Source organism: Culicoides brevitarsis, chromosome 3, assembly GCF_036172545.1.
Source record: "Culicoides brevitarsis isolate CSIRO-B50_1 chromosome 3, AGI_CSIRO_Cbre_v1, whole genome shotgun sequence".
Classification (NCBI taxonomy): Eukaryota; Metazoa; Arthropoda; class Insecta; order Diptera; family Ceratopogonidae; genus Culicoides; species Culicoides brevitarsis.
The window spans coordinates 18007183-18031277 of NC_087087.1; the positions used below are offsets into that span (position 1 = coordinate 18007183).

Below are 24095 nucleotides of genomic sequence, written 5' to 3' on the forward strand. Positions count from 1 at the left end.
CGTTGAAAATGCTTCTCGTAATAAAAGATAATTATAAAAATGTAATAAATAAGAAATGATGTTACAAATTGCAATTTTTTTAATTAAATTGGATTTAAAAGTTCATTTAATGTTCATGTTGTTTTTATTTTCTTTTTTTTTTATTTTATCTCACCAGTGGAAAAAAAGTTAAATGAACGAGAAATGATTAACTCCAGCTGGAAAAAAAATTATCGTCTGTGATGGAAAAGTAATGAAAAAAGCGATCTTCGTTAGTGTTCAAGAAAAATAAAAAAACTTTTTTTTTTGTTGGTGAAACCGTTTATTTAATATTAGATAATGATTGAAGAGATTTTTTTTTAGTTTACATTAATTTTTTGTTGCGCAATGGTTCAAAAAGCAATTTTTTTGAACAACAATCTACAAAAAAGTTTCCGCTACATCTAGGTTAAATATATCTGAAAAGGGTAACAACTACGAAACATTTAGATTTGTTTAAAAATTTTATATTTTGCTCCTGCGGTTGGTCATTACCGGATAAATTCATTAAATTATTTTGACAATAAAAAAATGTGACAATTTAATATTTACCATTTTTTTTATTTTAATTATTTTTTTTTTAATTATTTGACTCAAAAAATTAAAATGGGTTAAATAAATTTAAAAAAAAATCTCAGTAATTATTTAATCTTCTTCCTTAAAAAAAAATTATAAACATTTTAAAAATATTTAAATTATAATTAATAAAATAATTATTTAAAATTAATATTTTTATTTTACTTAATCTAATTAATTTATTTTATTTAAATTATTTAATTTATTTTTTTTAATTTATAAAATATTTATTACTTAAAACTTTGAAAAATTCCGATAATAATTAGGTATTCATTATTTTTGTAAAATAAAATCAAGAAGTTAAAAAATTTTTTAAATATTTAATAAAATTAAATGATTGAATTAAAATTTAATTTTTTTAAATTATTTATTTAAATTTAATAAAAATATTAAAATAATAATTATTCTAAAATATTTAAACAATATTAATTAAATAAAAGAACAAATTATTTGCCTTTTCGGAAAAAAATTGTCAAAACAAAAAAAAATCTGAAAAAAATCTCGTTTAATATTTTTACTACAGTTTTTATCATTTTTCACCTAAAACATCTAAAATTATTTTTTTTTTAAATTTATAATTATTTTATTTTAATTTTTTTCGATTAAATTTTTGAAAATTTACCATTAAAAAAAAATTAAAATTTCTTAAAATTAATTATTTTTTTAATTTATAAATTAATTTTTTAGCTAAAATTTCACATTTTTAATTGTCAAAAAAATTTAATGAAATTAGAGCCTTAATGTAGGAACCTTGTTCATTCTTGTCTATTACTTCTCATATTTAGAAACCATTTTTTGAGTGTTACTTTTGTTCAGAGTAATGATTATCTTTGCGCGTCACAGCTGCGATTCCTGTAAAAAAGCCTTAATAAAGATCGGATTCGTCAGTCAAAACGGAACTGACATCCGAGTAAAATTGATTCAACAAGTCGTCCAGCAGGTCGTTACTTGCCGAGGACGACGTGAACAACAATGGCGAGTTATTGTTGTTACTGGGACTAATATTGAACATCGGAATGTTGTCCCAATCAAAAATATCATTTGTTAACGATGCGATATACTCAATAGAACTTGTTGCCGGATTGCCTGCTTTTGTCTCGGTCATCGGAGTTTCTGAAATTTCAACTTTTGGCGCGTCATCCGTGGCTCCATCCACTTTTTTCTCATTGCCCGTCACTTTTCTCGGCAAATTTCTGTCGTGACCTGTCATAATATTTCCTCGCAATCGTCGGAAACGCACAACCAAGTCCATGCCGCCTCGTCCCACGGCATTTCTTAAAGTACTGAATGCGTTGCGAGCATCCGCTGCACTACGAAATTTGGCAAAAGCGTATCTGCCGAACTTGTGTTTCTTCGCGAAACCCACGTCAACGCGGTAGGCCTTCTCCACGCTCTGTTTGACACTTTGGATGGACGTCGAGGGGTGAATGTTGCCCATGAAAATGGTAAAAGGATCGATATCTTCCGGTTTGAGGTGCTCATTTTGTGGGACATTTCGCTTTTCGAGCTTGAGAAATCCGTTTCCGAATTGAATTTTGGCCAAATCTTGTTTGAGCTTTTCTGCATCGGTTTCCGGTTGAAGTTGCACGTACACGAACCTACAAAAAATTGAGTGTTAGTATGTGATTTACGAAAAAAGTTCCCGCAAAATGATGGATCGTTGCGAAAATCACGACCATCACCAAGTTTTTTTATTATTTAAAATTTTCCTAAAAAAAAGTTAGATGGAAACTTACCTTTCGAACCTCATCGAGGGGTTACAAAAGCTTTTTGAGTCGAAATCAGAGCGAAAAAAAATTTTGACTTAAACTCTTAAACTTAAAAATTTATGGGACTTTAACATAAATTTATGAAAAAGTTGAAAAAAAAAAGTTTAAAGGTTAAAAATTAATTAAATTTTGACGTCTTGACCATTTTGGGGAAAAAATATATTTTTTTTACAATTTTTGGAAAAAAAAAATTAATTAAAAAATTTAATACATGACTTATTTTCAACATAAGGTTTGAAAACCAAAATTGATCGATTTTAAACTTAAAAAAAAATTTTTTGCCCATAAGAAATTCGAAAATACTTTAAGTCAAAAGAAAACTTAAAATTTAGGAAAAATTTAAAGTTGAATTGACTTTTTGGTTAAAAAAGTAAATGCTAAAAACCTAATTAACTTTTTCTTAAGTTAAATTTTTAAGTCAATCAAGTCAAAATTTAAAAATTCAATTTTTTAAAAATCATCAATTTTTCATAAAAAATGGCTTACTATTCAGCAAAAATTAGCCTTAGTCTTGGTCAAACAATTTTTCATTAAAAAAAAGTTATTTTTGGAAAAAGAAAGATTTAATTTTGACTTAACTGGCTTAAAACTTTGACTTAAGAAACATTTAAAATTTCCAAAAGAATCTTATAAAAGATAAAAATAATTATATTTTGCTTGTTGCCATTTTATATAAAAAAATATTTTAAAACTAAAAAATAAGACAAAAATTCAGAAAAATATTGAAGAGGCCTTAATGCTCTTAAAAAATTATAGTTGAATTTAAAAATTTTTAACTTTTTTAGCTTAAAATAAATAAAATTAAAATTAATAGAAAATATTTTGAATAAAAAGAAATTCTAATAAGTGGTAAAACTACGGCGTAATTTTTTTTAACATTGAAATTTTAACCTAAAAACTTTAAAGTCAGTCACCCAGTGGGAAGTTAAGGCCTTTTTTTAGTCACTGATTGACAAAAAATACCCCAATAGTGTTTTCTAAAGAGATTTGTGGGTTATTGAGAAAATTCGTAAAATTAATGTAGATTTGAGTAAATATAAAATTTTTGGCTTCATAAGTCTACATTTGACCGCTCAATATTAAGAAAACTCTGTATTTTCAAGACTAAATAATTATATATAAAAATAATAGAAATACACAGTTTTCTTTTTAATATTAAGCCGTCGTATAATTCTTATGGAAAATTTAATTCTTAATCATTTAACATCAATTTAAGCCTTATTCTTATTTTTTTAAATTTGAACGTAAGAATTTTAAGTCTAGTTTAGGATGCTCCAATTTTTTTTCAAACTTTTTGTTCCAATATGGGGGATTCCAATATATTTTTCAAGAGAGGGCCAAAAAAAAGGTTTGAAATACTTTTTCATACAAAATGTCAAATATTCAATGAATTTTTGACCGTTGATCAATAATTTGTTGTTTTTAATCAATTTACATTGAGAATTTCAAAATTGATTTCAGAGCAATTAATCTCTTAATTAAAAAATAATTTTTTATAAAAAAAAAATTTAAAAAAAATTGAAAACATTAGTTCAACGATTTTTAATACAAAAGTTTAACAAAACTAAAAATTTAAAAAAAAAATTTTTGAAAACTTCTTGAAAAATTATGAAAATAGACCAAAAAATAGATTTTTTTTCTTTAAAAGCCCACTGTTTTCTTCGGCTTTTAAAATGGGGCATTTGATTCAAAAATTTAATCCAAAAATTTATCTTTAACTGGCCTTATTTCTAATTTTTTAAAAAAAATATACTGTTAATTTTTTTTTTAATTTCCATTTCAGCCTCTCATGCCACCAAAAAAACCTACCTTGGAGTTATCGGTTGTTGCACACGCACATCGACAATCGCCGAGGAATACGCCTGAATGATACTTTTGTCAATAAACGGATCGGGAAACCGCAAAACATACTGATTCGATTGCGACTGATTGAACGCATTTTCCATCTCAATCGCCTTCACGGCATCCTCTCTCGTCCATTTTGGCGGCATCGTGTCCTCTTTACTACCACTCGGATCAGCTGTTGCTGCCGGCTTTTCCTTCCAGTGTCGGTTGTTATTTCTCTTTCGTTTATTCCAACATTTGTCAATCTCCTCGTCACTTCTCTCTCGCTCTCTCTGCGTTAGCCTGGAAGTGGTGTCGCTACTATTGTTGTTGTTACGATTTACATTTCCTTGATGACTGTGATGTTTCTGGCTGTGATATGAGTTGCGATTATTTTTCATGTACAAAAAATTGTTGTTGTTGGCTTGAAAGCCATTTTTGCTGTGATTGTTGTGGTAATTGTTGTTCCTATTGCTTGCGTTGCTAAAATGATTGGGCTTTTCATAAGGTTTGTGGTAAAAGACGTTCCGATTCATGATTGTTGGCGATTTTGCTGGTTACTGCATTTATCCTTGAAAACTACTTCTATGCTGCGAATTTCTACGAGAATTCAATTTAAAGCTTTTTTCGATCACTTTTTTGTCTTTTTCACGACACTTGCATAAGAATTCATTTTTTTCTGCTATTTTTATTGATTTTTACATCAAATTTGAACTTTTTTTTCTGTATTTTATTTACAAGGTTGAAACCAAAATGGAGACTGAATGCAAACTACGGAGTTTGACGAAAATCTTGCTCGCGAGAACTGAAAAATTCTCAATTTTCCTATGTAGTAATTACAATATTGCATTTTAATGCGCACACACGGAATGTACATAAGGAAGAAGGAAATCTAGTTACTACCACGCAGTTTGTGTGCAAGTGCATATGGCGGTCTGCAGTAAAAGTTCAGTGCCGATGAATCAAAACAAACTTACATTGCTGTATGCAATTTTCGTAGTAAAAGGGGTGGAAATTGAGAAAAAGAGAGAAAATTTAAATTTAAAGAGAGAGAAATGGAAATCGCGGGAAATTTATTTTGTGGGATTAAAGCGGGATTTTTTTTATTCAAAACAACAAAAAAAAAATGATAAATTGTAAAGAGTGAGATTTTTTTCTTACTTTTGCAAGTGGAAGATGATTTATGAAGACAGCAAAAGTTCAAAACTTGTAAGTCGTTACAAAAATATATTCCACAAATGGCTGGTAATTTTGGCACGAGTAATATTTTAAGTACTTGAATTAGGTAGTTCATGAACACACGTGTTCGAGTGCAGTGTTATTTTTTGAGAAAAAAGATTTTTTTACCAAACACTAGAAATATTTTTCATTTTAATTTCTTTGAAAAAAACATATTTAAAAAAATTAATCAAATTAAAATAATTTTTAAGTTAAATATTTAATACTTTTTTATTTTGTTTATTTATAAATTTTTTTAAATTTATTATTTATTTATTTTTATTTATTTATTTATTTTTGGAAAAAAAATTATTAAAATTTGAATTAAATGTTTTTTCTGTTGAGAAATTTAAAATTTTTGAAAAATCGAATGGAAGTTTTTTTTAGCAAATTCTAAACCAGAGAAATTTGACAAAAAATGTGACAAATAGGTATAAATATTATGAAACATTTTATTTATGTAAAATAATTATTTCAATAATTTTTAATAAATTTAAACGCTTTAAAATTATTTTTTTTTTCACTTTTATAATTTTTTGTTCCTTGCATCATAAAAAAAATTCATAAAAAATTACCGTTTTTCGGGTTTTTTTAAATTTCCGATGACTCCTTTGAGAAAAAAAAATATTTTCAAACGATTTTTTAAAATGAATTTCAACTAATTTAATTTTTTTAAAATTTTAAATGAATTTTTGACAAAGTTACAAAAATTTTTTCGATTGATACATTTAATGGAAAACTTTATTTTTTATTTTTATTTTATGCATTTATTTTTTTTTTTTTTTTGAAAAAAACAATTAACTAAAATTTTTTTCTAAAATTTTGTCCAAAATTAAAAATTATTGTATTTAAAAAATATTTAAAATATAAAATTTGATTAAAATTTGAATGGAAATTTTTTTAAAATTTAAAAGAGAAATTTGACAAATTAAAATTGAAAATTTATAAATATTATGAAACATTTTATTTATGTAAAATAAATATTTCAATTAATTTAATTTTTAATAAATTTTTTTTAAAATTATTTTTTTTTTTGAAAATTTTTTGATAATTTTCATTAAAATTATTTTTTAATGAAAATTCGTTTTTCGGTTTTTTTTTATAATTTTCAATGACTTCTTTGAAAAAAAATATTTTGATTTTGTAAATTGAATTTCAACTAATTTATTTTTTTTTAATTTTAAATGAATTTTTAACTTCATATATTTTTGACAAACTTACAAAAAAATTTTCGATCGATATATTTAATGGAAAACTTCATTTTTAATATAATGCTTTAATTAATAAAAAAAATTAAAAATAATTTAAGTTAAAAATTAATTTAAATAATCTTTTATGTTAAATAAAAACTTTTTTAACACTTAATTTTTTTTTAAATAAAAATATTTTTCTAGACAAAAAAGAAAATTAAATACATTTAAAGACTTTTTTACACTCAAAATTTATTTTCGAAGTTTTGTCCAAAAAAAAAATGTTCAAAATTTGGAAAGCTTTTTATTAAACATACAATAAAAATATTAAAAATAAATTATTGAGACTTGGAAATTTAGAACATTTTAAAAATATTTTCATAAATTTTCAATTTAATAATTCAAATTGTAAAAAAAAATACTTTTTCATGAAATTCTCAATTTTTTCTTGTCCTTTTGTATTTTTTAGTTTAAAAATTTGATCATGAGGCAATAAATACAAAATAAATTTTAAAGCTTAAAAAAATCCTAAAAATAATTGTTTATTAAATGTTTATTATTTAATTTTCTTGTAAAATTCTAAATTAATATTTTAATGAAAAAAAATCTCACCAAGCAAACAAGACAAAACTCTCGCAAAATGAGACAAAAGGTGAAAATCTTTTGCAAAAAATATGTTTTATTACTTCATTTGTTATAAAAAATTTAAGCACATGTAAGGAAATTAACGACGTATGTCGCGAACTAAAGCGTTGAATGTCTGCAAAAATGACAGTCGGTGCCACAGAGAATTACAAGAAAAATTTTCAACTTTTCTCATATAAATAATATTAGCATAATTTATTTCATTTCTTTTCTTTTTCTCGCACTTATTTAAGGTAAACAATGAGAAAAGGTAATTTCTACACAGTTTCTGTCTTGATAATAACAATTTTTTGATTTTTATGTCAGTTCTTCAAGTACGACAAATCCTGCCTGCTTTTGTTGTAGAATTTCTTGCATGTGAGTCGCCAAAAAGCTACACGAAAATCCGTATTGTAGAACGCATAAATGAAGGGATTGCATGCCGAGTTAAGCCTATTAACGAAAAAAAGGAGAAAATATTAAACAGACAAGACAAAGAAAGAAAGAAAGACGATGATTTACCATCCGAGCCACGTAAGAAACGACATGAGATCCTCTCCGATGGTATCTGTCTTGACAAATGGCATCAATAAGTAACAGATGAAGAATGGTAACCTGTTCATAAAAATTACGTCGTCATTCATTGAGTGTGCAATCAACTTATTCTCGAGACACTTACCAACAGATAACGAAGCCCCCGACCACCATCGAGAGTGTTTGTGCTGTTTTGGTTTCGCGTCGCAGTGACGAGATGCGAATGGGGATGCGGTTTCCATGACTGTGGATTTTAAAGCGACTCGTTGACAAGCACGACTCATTTATCGACAACTGACTTTGGGTGAAGGTGACGGAGTGATAGGGCTTCAGGGGGTTGCACGAATATTTTGTTGACGTTGGCAAGCTTCGGATTGATGGGCGCGACTTCGACAGATCCACGAGTTCGTATAAAGTGTGATGCGACGTGTCCTTTTCGATTTGCGAGCCCATTTGCGATGAGGGGAAGTTGGTGGTTGAGTTGGAGCTTTTGGCGATGAGACGAGGACTCGCAACACTGGTGTCCACTTCTGAGGTGTAATTTTCCGGCTCTATTTCGTAAGTACGTTCGGACATCTATTTTTTATGCAAATCATGTGGGGCGGACGGATGGATGGCGTGTAAAAGGGATTTTATATATGATTATTACTTTTATACACATTTTTCTTTAAAAAATAATAATATTATAAAAAGGTCATGATTTATTTATGCATGTGCTTGCTAGTATCTCGTCCATCATATTTTTATTTATTATTATTATCACAGATCGACAAAATTCAAATGTTTTAAATAAAGATAGAAAAATTTTAAATTAAATTAAAATAAAAAAAAAATTAAATTCAATTCCTCGAGGAAGCAAATCTTTTCCAAGCTTTTAATTTTTTTAATTTCATTTTATTTTTATTATGTTCAAATTAATAAAATTATTAAAATAAATTATTAAATTAAATTAAAAAATTAATAAATTTTATATAAGATTTTTTTCTTAAATTTTGATAATTTTTAAATCAATTTGGAAAATAAAGATTAAATTTAATTTTTCTTTACAAAATTTAAATCTTCATATTTTTTAGTAGTAAAAATAAATATTTTAAAATATTTAAATAAATAAAATAATTTAATCATTTAAATTATTATAATAAATTAATTTAAAAATAAAAATTTAAATTAAATAAATATTTAAATAAAATGTTTTGAACTACTTTAAATATTTTAAAGTAGAATAATTTTAATATGACCTGATTTTAATAAAAATTTTTGTCTATTTTTTTTTTAATTTTTCAAAAAATTATTCAAATTTTCACTAAAATTTATAAAGAATAAAATTTGTAAAATTTAAACAATTTCTTGCTTTTAAGATTTATTTTTCACTATCAGCTTCATTTATCAAATATTTTTTAATGATTTTATTTTTAATAAATTTAGTAATTAATATTTCTCAGTTTGGCAAAAAGTTATGAATATTTATTTAAAAGAGAAAATTAATTTAAAATAAAACTAGAAAATTTTGAATGATTTTTTAAAATCAGGAAAAAAAAAGGTAAATTAAATTTTATGCTCTGAACTTTTTTAGAACATTAAAATTAAAAAAATGAACTTTTTTTCCCAAAAGAAAAATTTTTTTTTGCAAAAAAATATACATGAATATTCCGAAATTTTTTAAATTTTTTAAACAATGGAATAAGATTATTTTATATCAAATTTAAAGCATTTTAAGTGAAAGCTTAATTTTATTTTTCTTTTTTTTTAGTTTATTTTTATTTTAAAAAGTTTTTAAAAAATAATTTTATGAAGAAAATCTATTTTAAAAAGAAGGAGATTTTTTTTACGAAAAAAATATTTAATGTTTCAAATTTATTAATTAATTAAAATTCAAGTTTCGAAATAATATTAATTTATTTTTTTAATTAAAAATATTTTTATAAATATTTTAATTTATTTTATTATTTTCGAGACTATTTTTTAACTACCTAAAAATATTTTTTGAAATTTAATTATGTGTTGCTTAAATTAATGTGTTGCTTAAATTACTTAAAAAAAAAACAAAAAAAAAAAATCAATGGTCACCTTGCCATTTTGTCGAACTGTGATAATTCTTTGTTGCCGTAGGCGTAAATTGTTGAGTAAATCATAGCAAAAAAAAAAAAAGAAAGAAAGAAACACCTCACCTCTGTTTTTGACATTCTATGTTGTCTCGACATCAGCACGTAAAATATCTTTGAATAGACGTACAACATGACAGTCATCGGAATAAAGAAAGAACCCATCGCGGAAAACACCACATATCCTTTGTTCTGATTGTAATGACAGTTGAACATTTCGGATTCAAAGTGCTTCTTGTTGTCGTACCTGAAAAAAATTATCATTTGAGGTAAAAAACAAAAACATTAAATATTCAATCACTTACCAGCCGAAATACGGTGGACATGTTATGGCGAGCGCTATAATCCACACGATGAATATCATGCAGCAGGCTAAACGCTTTGACCTTCGTTTCTTTGAATATGTTATCGGTTGTGTAACGGCAAGGTACCTGTTTGCGCGCCCCACAAAGAAAATAGAGAAAAAAGTGAATTTTATAGAAGAAACATAAATTTAGGTTAATTTGCATAAATATAATAAACTTTTACTTCTCGTGGACCTACTTGAAAACTTTGATGGGAACAATTCGCAAAAGGGGTGATGATGACGACGATGATAAAAATCGTTCAAGGAGAAATTTGCTTATTCAAATAATCTCTGTTTACCTTTAAAAAATAATAAGTTGGCTTTTCTAGGTATTTATTAATGTAATAATGATTGAAAATTTTCCAATCAAAGTTTTTCTATTGTTTTTTGTTGAATAGCCGTTCCACTTGAAAAGTGTCTCGAATTCTTTTCTTTTTCAAAATTTTGCTCTAATTTCAAAAATTCGCATAAATCAAGCATTACAAATTATTCTCTGTCACATGAAAGAATAGAACAGAGCCACCCATGGAGTTGTTTGTTTATTTTTTGATGATAAATTTATTTATTAATTAATAAAAGGTGCCGGCTTGCTGCCTATCCTTCTGCAATTCTATCCCACTTTCATTGCTTTTTTATTACCTGATGATATTTTATGTCTCATAAAACATGATTCTGACCAAGTTGGGGTGTCGAGGGGGGGGGAGAGGACATTTTAGAACACAGAACATTTTTCTCCATCCATTAACCTGATTAATTTGAATTTTATCATCGTCTCATCATCGTATTTAGTGCAAGCGATGATGTGAGGAGGAGAGAAGAAGGATATCCAAACAATCGCCGGGATGTCATAAATTTTTGTGTAAACATGATACGTGAGAAGGGAAATGTTGTTTGTTTGTCTTTCACGCCAGTTTTTGTTGTTCTTGTTTAAAATTGTGTGGTGTGGTTGATGATCAAAGCACACGTGTTTTAGACATATTGATATATTTTTAGGTGAAAATTCGTCGTAAAATGGGTATTTTTTTTCATTTCATTGAGTTTTTTCTCTCGATTAGAAAAAAAATTGACAATATCTTTCGTCAAAAAAAAATATTTTTTTTTAAGTCCAAGCAAATTTTTAATAAAAATGATTTTTTTACTTCATCAAAAATCGAATTTAAAATTTAAAAAAAAATTTTTTAATCATTTGGTATTTTTTAAATTCTTATAAATTTTAAACGTCGGTTCTTTTAATTTTTTATGCTTCAAATTGATTTAAAAAAAATAAACAAATAATTAAATGATTTTTTTCTCAGATTTTTTTAAATTTAATCGATTTTGTTACTTTCAATTTTTTTTTTTTAATTTTGGAATGACTTCATTTTTTTAATTTTATATTTTTTTTTTATTTTCCTAACATTTTTTAATTTTTTTTCACAAATGAAATATGTTTGAAAATTAAAAAAAAATATCTAGATATCTAACTAGAAGTTTTTTTTCTTTAAAAATATTTTAAAAAAATTATAAAAATTATAAAAAAAAAATATTAGTGAATTAAATTATTAATTTTTGAAAAATAATTAGGATCCCAAGATTTATTTTCTATTTTTTTTTTTTTGAAACTTGAAAGCTTCATAAATTCATAAATTTCAAATCAAAAATATGACCGTGAGAAAAAATTGGTTTTCCCGATAATCTATTTGGTCCATCATTAGATTCGTCGAGAACATTATCATAAATCTGTATTTCTTCTGCCTAATTTCACTTTGTAATGCGAAACATTTTCCTTTATTGCTTTATACTAAATATACCATTTTGCAATAAATTTCGTGGAAAAAGCACCTTATGAATATATTCACAACCTTCAATGACATGCCTGCGAGCCATCATCGGATGTCACTCACATGCGAGCACTCACCTGTCCACACTTATGGCACACAATGATAAAATTGATGCTGTGCACAATAAAACGTCTAATGAGATCCATATATCACAAAGTATCCATCCGAGTCGCCATGTACCTGCAAAAGAGATTTGGAGGAGATTTTTTTATGAATTTTAGGTTGCTCCAAATTTATTTTTTGATTTTTTTTTTAACATAAAAAAAAATCAAAATAGAAGGAAAATTAAAAAATATTTTTTTAAACATATTTTTTTTATTTCTATTTTCAAAATTTAAAAATTTTAGGCCTTTAGTTATATAAATATTTTTAGTTCAAATTTTAAAAATGGAATAAAAAAATATGATAAATTTTTATTTAACTTTTTTTTCCATTTTGATTTTTTTAGGATTAAAAATTTGAAATAAATTAGGTGCAAGCTAAATTTAATTAATTGACTTAATAAATTAATTAATTTAATGTAATTAAAAAAAATAAATTTAATTCAGTTTCAATTAAATTAAATTTTTAAAAAATTTAAATTAAAAAATCAAATTTAAATTTAATTTAATTTAGTCAAATAATTAATTTTAATTAATTAAGGCTAAAAATTTTTAATTTAAGTAATTTAATAAATTTAATTTAATTTAATTTACTTTTATTTTTAAATTTAATTTAAATTAAAATAAATAATTTTTCAAGAGAAAAAAATCTAGAAAAATAATTAAAATTTTTAATAATAAAAAATTAAGTTAATAAAAAAATTGAAAAATATTTAATTATTTAATTAAATTAATTTATTTAATTAAAAAAAAATCAGTTACTTTTCTGGAATTTTTCATAATTTTTTTTTATGTTTGACTCTGAACAAGATACAAAAACTACAAAAAAAATTGTAACGACCTTCTTGTGATGCAGAAAAAAAAATTTTGATTGATGCTCCACGGAAAAGTAATAAAATCAATTCAACACTTCCGCTTCGAGTGACACTTTTTTTTACTTACCAACGATGTACAGGAAGACAGCAGGTGGCATCACTGTCACGCCAACAAGCCAATCAGCCATGGCCAAACTCATGACGAAGCAATTTGTTACGGTGCGTAGGCGGCGTGTCGTCAACACGGACAATATCACTAATGTATTGCCGATAATTGTGACGATTATCAGCAAGCTGAAGAGCAATATCATGCCCAGTTTAGGCCATGTGAGACAAACAGCGATATCGTCGTCGTCGGTGGCATTTTCCTCGAGGAATGTACTTTGTGCATAATTTGTGTCGAAAAATTCCGTCGAGTTGCGATAAACGACGGCAGTGATGTTGTCCACAACGGTGCCATTCATGAAATCGACGTTTTTCCCGTTGATCGCGTCACCCGTACTTAATGTCTTATCTTTGTTGTGATTATTGATTAAAACACTTTTGATTTTTCTGCAGTCTGTCGTCAACATTTTCTCATTCATTCATTGTAACATTTATCTCTCGCTGGCAATAATTACGTTTTTTTTCTGTTTTCCTGTCGATGAAACGAAGGCGACAGATGCTCGAACAATTTCGCGTTTTACGAGCACAAAAATGTCCACACCTAGCGAGAAAGAAGAGAGAAAAATTGCAAATTATCATAAATTTACTGCTGATGTAATAATGTCGACGGCGCATAAAATACAGTTTTATAGAGGTCCGCAGACAACCAATTTAATGGAAAGACATCATTGTGAGGTAACGTTGCATCAATTAAGGGATGTATTTCACATTAAAATATCAAGGTTAGAGGAAAATTAAACGTGAGTATTAGTAAAGGTCAATAGGAAAAATTGCACATCAGATTTTTTTTTTTGTCAAACTAATTTTTACTTGCGAGCTGCAAAAAAAATTTTTTTTTTTTTCATTTTCATGTTTTAAAAAAAAATATTAGGAAGAAATAATTTTATTTGGGCTAATAATTTTATTTTTATAAAAATTAACCTTTATAAAATTATTTTTTTAATTTTCCTTTTATTAAATTTTATTTTTAATTTTAAAAAATTCAATTAAATAAATTTAATTTAATTTTTCATTTTTTTTATATTTCCTTGTGATTTTTGATGCGTTAAAAAAAATGAAATTAAAGTTAAAAATTAATTTCATATTTATCACAAAGAAATACAAAAAAATAAATTAAATTAATAAATTATTAAAGTCAATTTTTTAAAATTATTAAAAATAAAATTAAATAAAAGGAAAAATTAAAAAAAATAATGTCATAAGTTTAATTTAATAAAAATTAGAAAAAAATTTTAAATTAAATTACAAAACATTTTGTAAAAAATTAAAATAGTAAGAATAATTAATAATTTCAATTATTTTAGTTTTTGTATAATTTTTGCCATATTTCAGTGCTTTAAATTAGGGCTTTTGCTAAAAACTTTTTTTTTTTAGCAATATTTCATTTTAATTAGAAATTTTTGTTTCCTTAAATTTATAAATTGAATAAATGAAAGAAAAAATAAAAATATTAATTAAATATCCATTAAATAAAATTAAAAAAAAAATCAATCATGACTCGACTGAAAATTTCTAAGAAAAGGATAAAGAAACCATGAAACATTTTTACTAATTGCACCTGCTTAAATTCTTTATTGTGGCAATTGCGGCATGTGAAAGGAATTATTATTTGCAAAAGAAAAAAAAATATTACTTCAAGGTCGCCCACTTCATTCAAAGCAAATTAATTTTTAATTCACTCAATATTGAAACATTTTCCCGGAAAATAAATTAATATTTACCATTTCGACTGTAAATAATATTTTAAATAAAAACAAATCTTCCTTTTCTAATTTCTTTTTAATTACCTCTTCAAAAACTTTCTAGTTAATTAATACAAAAAAAAATATTTCAGACATAAAAAAGAAAATATTTTAGGTAATTGGTAAATTTATGAAAAAAAACATGAAAAGATTTTCTCCTGTCAAAAATGGTTCCGTTCGTCTCTCGAATGCCACTTACTTTCACTCATGACGACGACGTCTTATGAAGAGAAAAAAATAAAAAAAAATAGGAAATGAAAAGTCATCATGTGTAGCGAACAAGGTCGTCATTTGATGTGAACGTGTTTTGCACCTTAAATTTGGGCATAAAATTTTTTGAATGAAACACAAAAAGTACTTAATAATGCGAGAAAATTGATAAAATGTTGCTTTATTTAACTTTTTCGTCTTTTTCATCCTCATCCTGATATAATTTCATTATTTTTTTCACCTTTTTTTGTTCGATATAAGTAGCTACTTTAGACAATAAGTATTTCGCGTAGGCATTTGTCAATGAGCGACGAATGAATGAATGAAAAGAGAAATCCTTTTATATATTACAACGTTTAACGTTCCAATTGTTCAATGTCATCATCAGACTTGATTGGATTTATTTTTTTTTTGTGCGATAGAATGAGCAAAGTAGCGTGTTTTTGTCTGTGTTTGTATTAAAATAAAATAAAATAAAAAATAGAGAAAGTTATCGTTCGGAGAAAAATCATGAACTATCCGTATTTTGAGGTTTTCTAAATTATTTGATTACGTGACTTGGAAAAATTAAAAAACCGCTTGACTTGAAAAAATTTTCAAACCGCTTGACTTGAGAAATTTTCAAACCGCTCGACTTAAGAAATTTTCAAACCGCTTGACTTAAGAAATTTTCAAACCGCTTGACTTGAAAAATTTTCAAACCGCTTGACTTGAGAAATTTTTAAACCGCTCGATTTAGGAAATTTTTAAACTAAGTGACTTGAGAAATTATTAAACCGCTTGACTTGAGAATTTTCAAACCGCTTGATTTGAGAAATTATCACACCGCTTGACATGAGAAATTTTCAAACCACTCGACTTAAGAAATTTTCAAACCGCTTGACTTGAAATTTTTTTAAGCTTTTCCGTCAATTCCACAGAAATACCGTAAAATTTCTCCGAAATGCGTTAAAAAAGGTGACACATTACTGATAACAAAAAAAAAAACCGGGAGATAAATGTCGCATATGCTCAACTTTTGATAACATTAACTTTTTTATTTCCACTTTTCATTGTGTGTCAAGAGTGGGTTGATCGATGAACGTTCATCACTCAAAACGCGGGATTTTCGTCCGAAAAAATTGAGTGGTTAGGATTTAATGAGTTTCCATTTAATTTTATTGACGAAATTTTCACAAATCTATTATTACATCAATCTTTCGGAAAAAACTCAATAAAACCGTCAATTAGAGAGATAGACGACAAAATTCCTGCCCGTCTGTTTTGGAGCCAAAAGCCCATTCATGTGTGATGAGTAAATTTTGTTTTTGTTCCCTTTACGACGAAGGATAAAAATATCATCATTATCTGATTAGTTGCCTCTTGTTTTTGTGTCTCTTTATGTGTTTTCGGGGGAGAAACGAACCACTTAAATGCTTCTGTTGTCTCTTCATGCTCGAAATTTAAATAACCCCAAATTTGGTTCTAGCATCATATAATTAAGTGTTCTTTGTGTGTTTCTTGATTGTTCTTCAATTAAATAAAATAAAAAATTAAAATACAACGCAAAATTCACTGGCATCCGGCGTTCTTTGACTCCTTGTTTGTCGCAAAACAAAACCATTTTCACAATATTTGCTTATTATATTATTATTTCGAGGAGGCTTTTCCTCTTCGAATTCTGCACAAAAACAAACACAAACACACTAACTAGCAACAAAGAGATGAGACAATTTTTCTTTTATTGTATTTCGGTTGGAAAAATATTTGTCTACTGCCGACGAATATGACAAAAGCAAACATAGGTACCGTTCGCTCTTTACGACATTATTCGCTTATTTTGATAAGGCATACAAAGAACTTTACAATTTTACATGTAATTTAGTTTCGTTTGGTTTTTATTGCGATTCTTTGGGAACTTCATACACTTTGACATTATTTAAGTGATCAGGGCCGAACTGTGGCGACCTTTAATTTTTTTAAAGAAAATTCATTAAAAGTTTAGATTTTTTTTTTGACATATTAAAATTTTAATATTTACAAGAGTAAATGTCAATTTAAGGTGAATAAATTAAATATTTTAAAAATTCTACGGTTTTATCGAAAAAATTAAATAGAAAAAAATTTAGACATTTTTTTGATATTTTTTATTTTATTTAATTTTTTTGATAAATAATTTTTTATTATTAATTAATTTTTTTTTATTAAATTTTATTTTATTAATAAAAAATTATTAATCAAAAAAATAAAAAATTCTGGATTTTTTTCTATTTAATTTTTTCGATAAAACCGGAGAATTTTTTAAATAAACTGAATTAAATATTTAATAAATAATAAATTATTTTTTTTATATTTATTTAAGTTTATGAGAATTTTTTTAAGTTTGTATTTAATTTTGAGTTTAAATTATTAAAAAAAAACAATTTAAAAATTATCATGTTGGAAAATTATAAATTAAAATTTTGCTCGTCTAATTTTAAACATTAAAAAATAAAAAAAAAATAAAATTAAAAAAGGATTACTAATTTAAAAATAATAACAATAAAATTTTAAAATAAAAATTTAATTAATTTTTAAATAAAATTATTTGATTTAATAAAATTTAAAATATTTTTTTTGTTTAATTTTATATTTTTATATTATGTAGTTACGATACATTTTAATATTTGCAATTTTTTATTTTCTTTCCGGAACTGCTTAAATAGAACGCAAATTCTTGGTCCTTTGCTAATTCATAATCCGCTGACGTTGCGGTTTTCATGAAATTATTTTTGTTTTGTTTTGTATCATGAAAAGTCGCATAAATATTTTGAATAAATTTAATGTTTTTAATTTTGGTGAGTGTTTCCTTGTTTTGAAAGAAAATTTTCCATAATAGACAAAAAGAGAGTTCGTTTACTGAATATTCAAAGTCAAGTTTATATTTTTTTAGGTGTGGGCTAAATTGGAAAATCGCTTTGAAATATGATGTAGGAGTAAGTAATATGATGATAAATGACAAATTTTGAGTAAAAATTAGATTTTTTTTTTCATTGTCTAATTTTACCTAGTAGTGTAGGTGAGGAGACAAACATAAAATTATCGTGGGCCGAAAATAAAGCACTTATATTTAAAGTACCGATACTTGCTGAAAATATTTTTTTAATAATTTATTAACATTGTATGACAAAATTTTCAACTAGCTTCAACAGTAATAATATATAAGCTATTTTAGCAATTTTGGGGATGAAATTAGTAAATTTTTGGGCAAAGCAGAAAATGTTTAAAATTTTAATTCTAATTAAAATGAGAAAATAATAAAATTTAATGAATAATTTTAAAAGTTTCATATTTCTTGAAAAATAAATTTTAAATTTTTTATATTAATTTTTCAAATTATAAAATAAAAAAATAACTGGAAATTTATTTTTTTAATTTTTTTATATAAGGTTACGTTTCTATTTAATATTTTAATTTAATTTATTTTTTAATTTATTAATTATTTTATTAAAACTCGTTGATTTCATCCCCAAAAATTTTAAATTAATTTAAAAAAAATTATTAATTAATTTAATTATTATTAAAATATTATTAAAATATTAATAATATTATTAATTAAATAATTGATAAATTAATTAATTGATTAAAATAATTTTAATTAAGACGTAGAATGAACTTTTAATACTTTAACATCATAATGGAGACGACTGGTACCTTACTCCCAAATAAAATTTTTCTCTTCTTCATTCACAAAAAAAAGGTACAATGTGGTTTCATTCACAACCGAAAAAATATCTCCTTAATAGCCTTTTTTATTGTTATGACTGATAAGCATTTGCGTAACTTTTCTTTTTTTTTATTTGATGATGACCACTCAAAAAAATAAAATAAAACGGAAATAGGTCAAAAAACCACTAAAAACTATAAAAAGTAAAGACATGATAAATGAATTTCGGTGGCATCAACAAACTAATGACAGTCCAATAGTTTATCAATTGTCGACGAAATCATCATCATCTTTTTTTCACCAAGAGAGCAAAAATTGAAAGACGAAAACTCATAAACTTCTCTTTTATTATTATGAGCGTTATTAAAATTCCTACGAGGAAATTTTTTTGAATGAAAAAGTTGTTTACGTTTTCTCGCAATCGCTTGTGTGACTCATCATATTAAAAGAAATTATTCACAAGGAAGATGAAAATAACCTTTATGACTATTTATCATCACGAAAAATGAGAAAAAGAACTCTCAAAGTAAATATTTGTTGGAATAAAAATCATAAAAAATAATTAATTCTCCATTTTTTTCTCAAATTTTTATTATTTTTATTTGAGATTTTTTTTATTTTTTCAACTATTTGACATGAACCGACATCATGATTGAAATTTCCAAGTCATGCAGTGGCGCATTCAAGCAAAAAGGCACTCAAGACGTCTCATCATTAACCTTCGTTACGACTTTGGCGAATATCTCGTGAAATATTCAAATGAATGAATAAATAAACAACTTTAAGTAAGCAATCCATTGTTAAACAGATTTTTACACAAAAATATTGAATGTAACATTATAATAATAAGAATAATTGAACAAATGGCAAAAATTTGAATTTGAATGGAAATTTATTTTTGTACACATAAATATTCTTCCTGCGTGGTGAGAGTAATAAGTCTCATGTGATTGTCTAAAAATTATTGGAAATCTTTCCAATATTTCAAAAAAAAATTGAAAATATCAGAAATAAATATTTTAAGTTTTTTTTATTAAAAAGGAAACGATTAGACATTTTTGGGGACATTTTTTCTCTACGCATCCTATCGATATTTTCTCCCCAAAGGATTTCTGTCATAATGTAGGAGTGAACTGAAAAGGGAACAATCAACTTTCAACTTAATCAAATATTGTTCGGTAAAACATTCGAGCTATGTTCTGTATACTTAGGTCAGTTTATTTTTTTTCCTTGAAGATGACTCTACTTCACTCCACTCGATTCTTTTTCCCCACACACTTACACATTTTCCTCATGTGACAAAAAATGTTAAAGTTAACGAGAGATAATTGGCTTGAGCGTTTTTCGATTTTAGAAGTCAATTAAAAAATAATTAAAAATAATTTAATTAAAAAAATAAATAAATAATATTTAATTGATTAATTATTAAAATTTATGAATAATAAATTAAAAATTAAATAAAAATATTAATTTAATTAATAATAATTTTATTTTGTTTTTTTTTTTAATTTTTATAAATTTTTTAAAATTTATTTTAAAAATTGTTCACTAGTTTTTTTTAAGTTTTTATTTAATTTTTAATTTAATTTTCAATGATTAAAAACTAAAAAAAATAATTTCATTGATTAATTAATTTTATTTTGTTATTATTTAATTAGTTTAATAATTAAATTAATTAGTTTATTAAATTTTTAATTAAAAAATATTAATTTAATTAATTAATCAATAAATTTAATTTTCTCAGTTTTCAACTATTTTGATTAATAATAAGAATTAAATTAATTATTTTAATATTTCATTTTTTTTTATTATTTTGCTTATTTATAAATCACTCAAAATTTTGTTTTTTTTTCTTTATTATGTAATATTTAATTTTTAAATTTAATTATTTTTTTTATTTTTTTTTTAATAATTTTTTTTTTTTTTAAATTGTTATTTATTTTTTATAACTTCACATGAAACCATCAAATTTTTTTTTATCAATATATTTATATTTTGACGGACCATCAAACCGTCAAACTGTCAATAAAATTCACCAAAAATGCGTCAAAAACTCATTAGTTGCCGATACAATGTCCTTATCGTTCAAAGATAAAAAAACAAACACTTTTTATATCTATCTCGGGGTATTTATTACGTCGACTTAGGCGGAGGTAGAAATTTATATGTATCCAATAAAGAATCGACCGCCTGTAAAAAAAATAATGACTTGGAAGAATATTTTTAGACATGTTACCTGATTTGCTTTCAACGTTTTGTGTGTCGTTAACATTTGACATAGATATGGATCGTAAAGACGTTATTTTGCCGAAAAATCACCTTCGAAATTTTTTGCAAATTGAAAAATATCGATATCCCCTAAGAGACAGTTGCTTTGTTCGTGAAATCTGATCCGTGACACTGAAAGCTTTTCTCTGAATCCCGAAAATTTCCTCCCCAAACACCGAAGAAAAACAAATTTTTTAACGAAAAAAAAAAGTAATAATAATGGAAAGTCGTCGTCGAGGTGGTTGTCATGTAATGTATATCAAAATCATAAATGGAGAGACCCTCATCACATAACTTATCTAATCTACGTATATGAGATATTATAATAATGAATTTCACCGGTGGTTGAAAATATACTTTTTTTCCGAGAATTTCATGTGATTAGTTGACTTTTTCCAGAAAATATGATGCTGAAGAGGGAAATGATCGATTAAGACGAGAAGAAGGAAAAATCTTATATAATGAAATCTTGAGATATCGCCCGCACATTATTCGAAGAGTTATAGAGAAATGTAATTTTAGACAAATGTCATGAATTTATGTGGCTTTAATTTACGAAATTCCTAGTAGGCTGACACATCAATCGTAAAATTTGAATTTAGTTAATTCTGAAAGCTTTGGATACAAAAATGAGTTAAAAAACTTGAAAAAAGTTTTAAATAAAAAAAAAATCCAAAAATTCATTATTTAATTAAATTTAAAAAAAAATTAATTAAAATTACCGAAAAAAAGAATAAAAATATTTTTTTCACTGGTATTATTTTTGAAATTTTTTTTATAGTTTTACGTTTTTTTTTATATTATTAATTAAAATTGTTAAAATAAATAAATCCAGCAATTAAATTTAAGAAAAAAAAATATTTAATTAAAAAAATAATTTAAATGAAATTTTGAAAAATAAAAAGTAAACTTTTCCTTAAATTTAAACAGTCGATTTATTAAAAGTTAAACGAATTTAAAAAAAAAGTATGTAACAAAAATCGAGTAAATTTATGATTTTCAGTATAAAAAAGCCTGAAAACTTTTAAAAAAACTAATAAAAATAAAAAAAATAACAAAAAAATTTAAATTAAATAAATTTATTCATTTATTAATAAAAAAAAAATATTAAAATAAAATTTTAAAAAAATAATTTAAAATAATAATAATATATAATAAAAATTAAAAAAATGCAAAAATATTAATTTAATTTTTTTCTCACGATTAATTTTTTTTTTAAATAATTTTCAATTAAAATTTTCACTAAAAAATAATTTTCTTTTAATAAAATTTTAAAATTCTTTAAAAAAAAAATTTAAATCCACAAATTCAATTTTTCTTCTTGAAACCTTAAAGTTAATCAAAATCTGATTAAAGATTTAAACTAAAAGGAAGCCAAATCACATGGTTTCCATGATTTTAATACAGATTTTCTTAAAGGTCCTTCCAGGTAAATCTTTAATAAAATCTTTAATGATTAAAATTACCTTTAAAAAATTTCTAAACCAATAGCTTTTCTTTTTTCAGTGAAATTTAATCCAATTTTCCTCCTTCGCTCTTATAAAATATGTTTAATTTCCCACATTAACCAATATTTACATATAATTTTCCATTGTTACGAATTCCGGTCTCCAATTAATTAACTGACACACTATTTTATCATGCGCTGCGCTGTATAATATTATATTTTATGTACCTTTGCGGAATTCCTGTTAAATATGTGCTTGATGTAATAATTTTCAGCAGCAGCAAATTTCTCACATTTTTTCTCAAAAAAAAATTTTTTTTTCACAAAATGTGCATTTTTTAGCTGAATTTTAACGAAAGTTGGCAGAGAATCATTTTTTACTTTACGTTAAACAAAAATTTTATTGCAACAATATAAATTTCTCGAATAGTTTAAAGATCACCGCTTCTCTAAAATTTTTAATGAGTGAGCGACGTTAACGGTTCCGATGTTGGCGAACAACTGACTGATAATCATAAATGAAATTTTTGTTCAGTCTCTCGTGTGTCTACGTTGGTTTCCAGTAAAATTGAATTTCCTACTGGCAATGTGGTGTGTGTCTATGCAAAAAATCGTACTAAAAATATCTTTAAGCCACGTACGTTCGGTCGTTTGCGTCGTCGTCGACTTTTCCAACGGAGATATGAATTTTTGCCCTTCTTTTCATGTTCTCGATGTATTTATGCAAAGGTATGCTTTGATGGGTATGTATGTGTGTGTGTGGTGTTATTTAGTTAACTTGATGACTTAAATTAATTTCCATATAAATATAAGAAATGACGAGCGACGACAGTGAAGGAATGCTTTTTGCATTGAACGAGGTGAGTCACGGATTATAAATAAATGGGATCCGTTTGAAGTGGGGTTTCAGCTTTTTCTTCTTCTTAATTGGAGATGGAATTTTCAATCAAGACTCGGAATTCATCCAATTTTGGTCCCTCAGAAATAAGACACTCAAAGCCAATAAATGAATTTCGTATGAAAAAAAAAAATATTTTTTCGAAATTAATTTTCTTTCATAAACCGAGGTTGCGTCGTTTTTACTTAAAAAGCTGCTAGCACGCAACTAATATCCTGGAAGACAGATAAAATCATCAACAATGTAATTTCTTTTTTGTTATTTTGCATTTCCTGTCCTGCCGTTTGCTTTATTATTCCATCAAACGAAGACACGAAAAAAACAGAAACTTTTGCTACTTTTGCTATTAATTGAGTGTAGAATGTGGTTGGACTTGCTAGTTGTCCGTGCAGGTGTCTGTCGTCTACTTTTTTGATCAACTTGAAGTCGTTATCGCAATTTATTTGATTAAAATATAGACTGAATTTTCTCTACTTTTTCGATCTTCAAATAAATGGGCTTGTGGCGTCGTTCATTAATGGCGTTAGGAATTTAGGGGAGAGTGGGGTAACGTTGTAATTCTTTTTTTAAATTTAGAACGTGCCAATTTTTTTAAATACTTTTTCATATAAAATTTTAAAAAATTTAAATATTTAAAAAAAATAATAAGTATAAAACAAAAATAATAATAAAAATAAAATTATAAAATAATAAAACGAAAATTCAATGGGGCAAAATAAAAATTTAAATTTCTTCAACATTGG

At 24.9% G+C, this 24095-nt stretch overlaps 2 protein-coding genes across 2 annotated transcripts; both read right to left on the bottom strand.

The window, feature by feature from the left end:
• Positions 1–1459: 1459 nt before the first annotated feature.
• LOC134835262 (3-phosphoinositide-dependent protein kinase B) lies at positions 1460–4916 on the bottom strand. Its single transcript, XM_063850134.1, has 2 exons — positions 4173–4916; positions 1460–2192 (listed from the first exon to the last, which is right to left on the bottom strand). Exons 1-2 carry the CDS (start codon positions 4721–4723, stop codon positions 1460–1462), a joined length of 1284 nt encoding a protein of 427 aa, XP_063706204.1. The 5' UTR covers positions 4724–4916.
• A 2533-nt stretch (positions 4917–7449) lies between these two features.
• On the bottom strand, positions 7450–22723 carry LOC134835263 (5-hydroxytryptamine receptor 7-like). Its single transcript, XM_063850135.1, has 8 exons — positions 22683–22723; positions 13065–13643; positions 12099–12201; positions 10161–10286; positions 9922–10102; positions 7899–8329; positions 7742–7834; positions 7450–7672 (listed from the first exon to the last, which is right to left on the bottom strand). Exons 2-8 carry the CDS (start codon positions 13519–13521, stop codon positions 7543–7545), a joined length of 1521 nt encoding a protein of 506 aa, XP_063706205.1. The 5' UTR covers positions 13522–13643; positions 22683–22723; the 3' UTR covers positions 7450–7542.
• Between the last annotated feature and the right edge of the window lie 1372 nt (positions 22724–24095).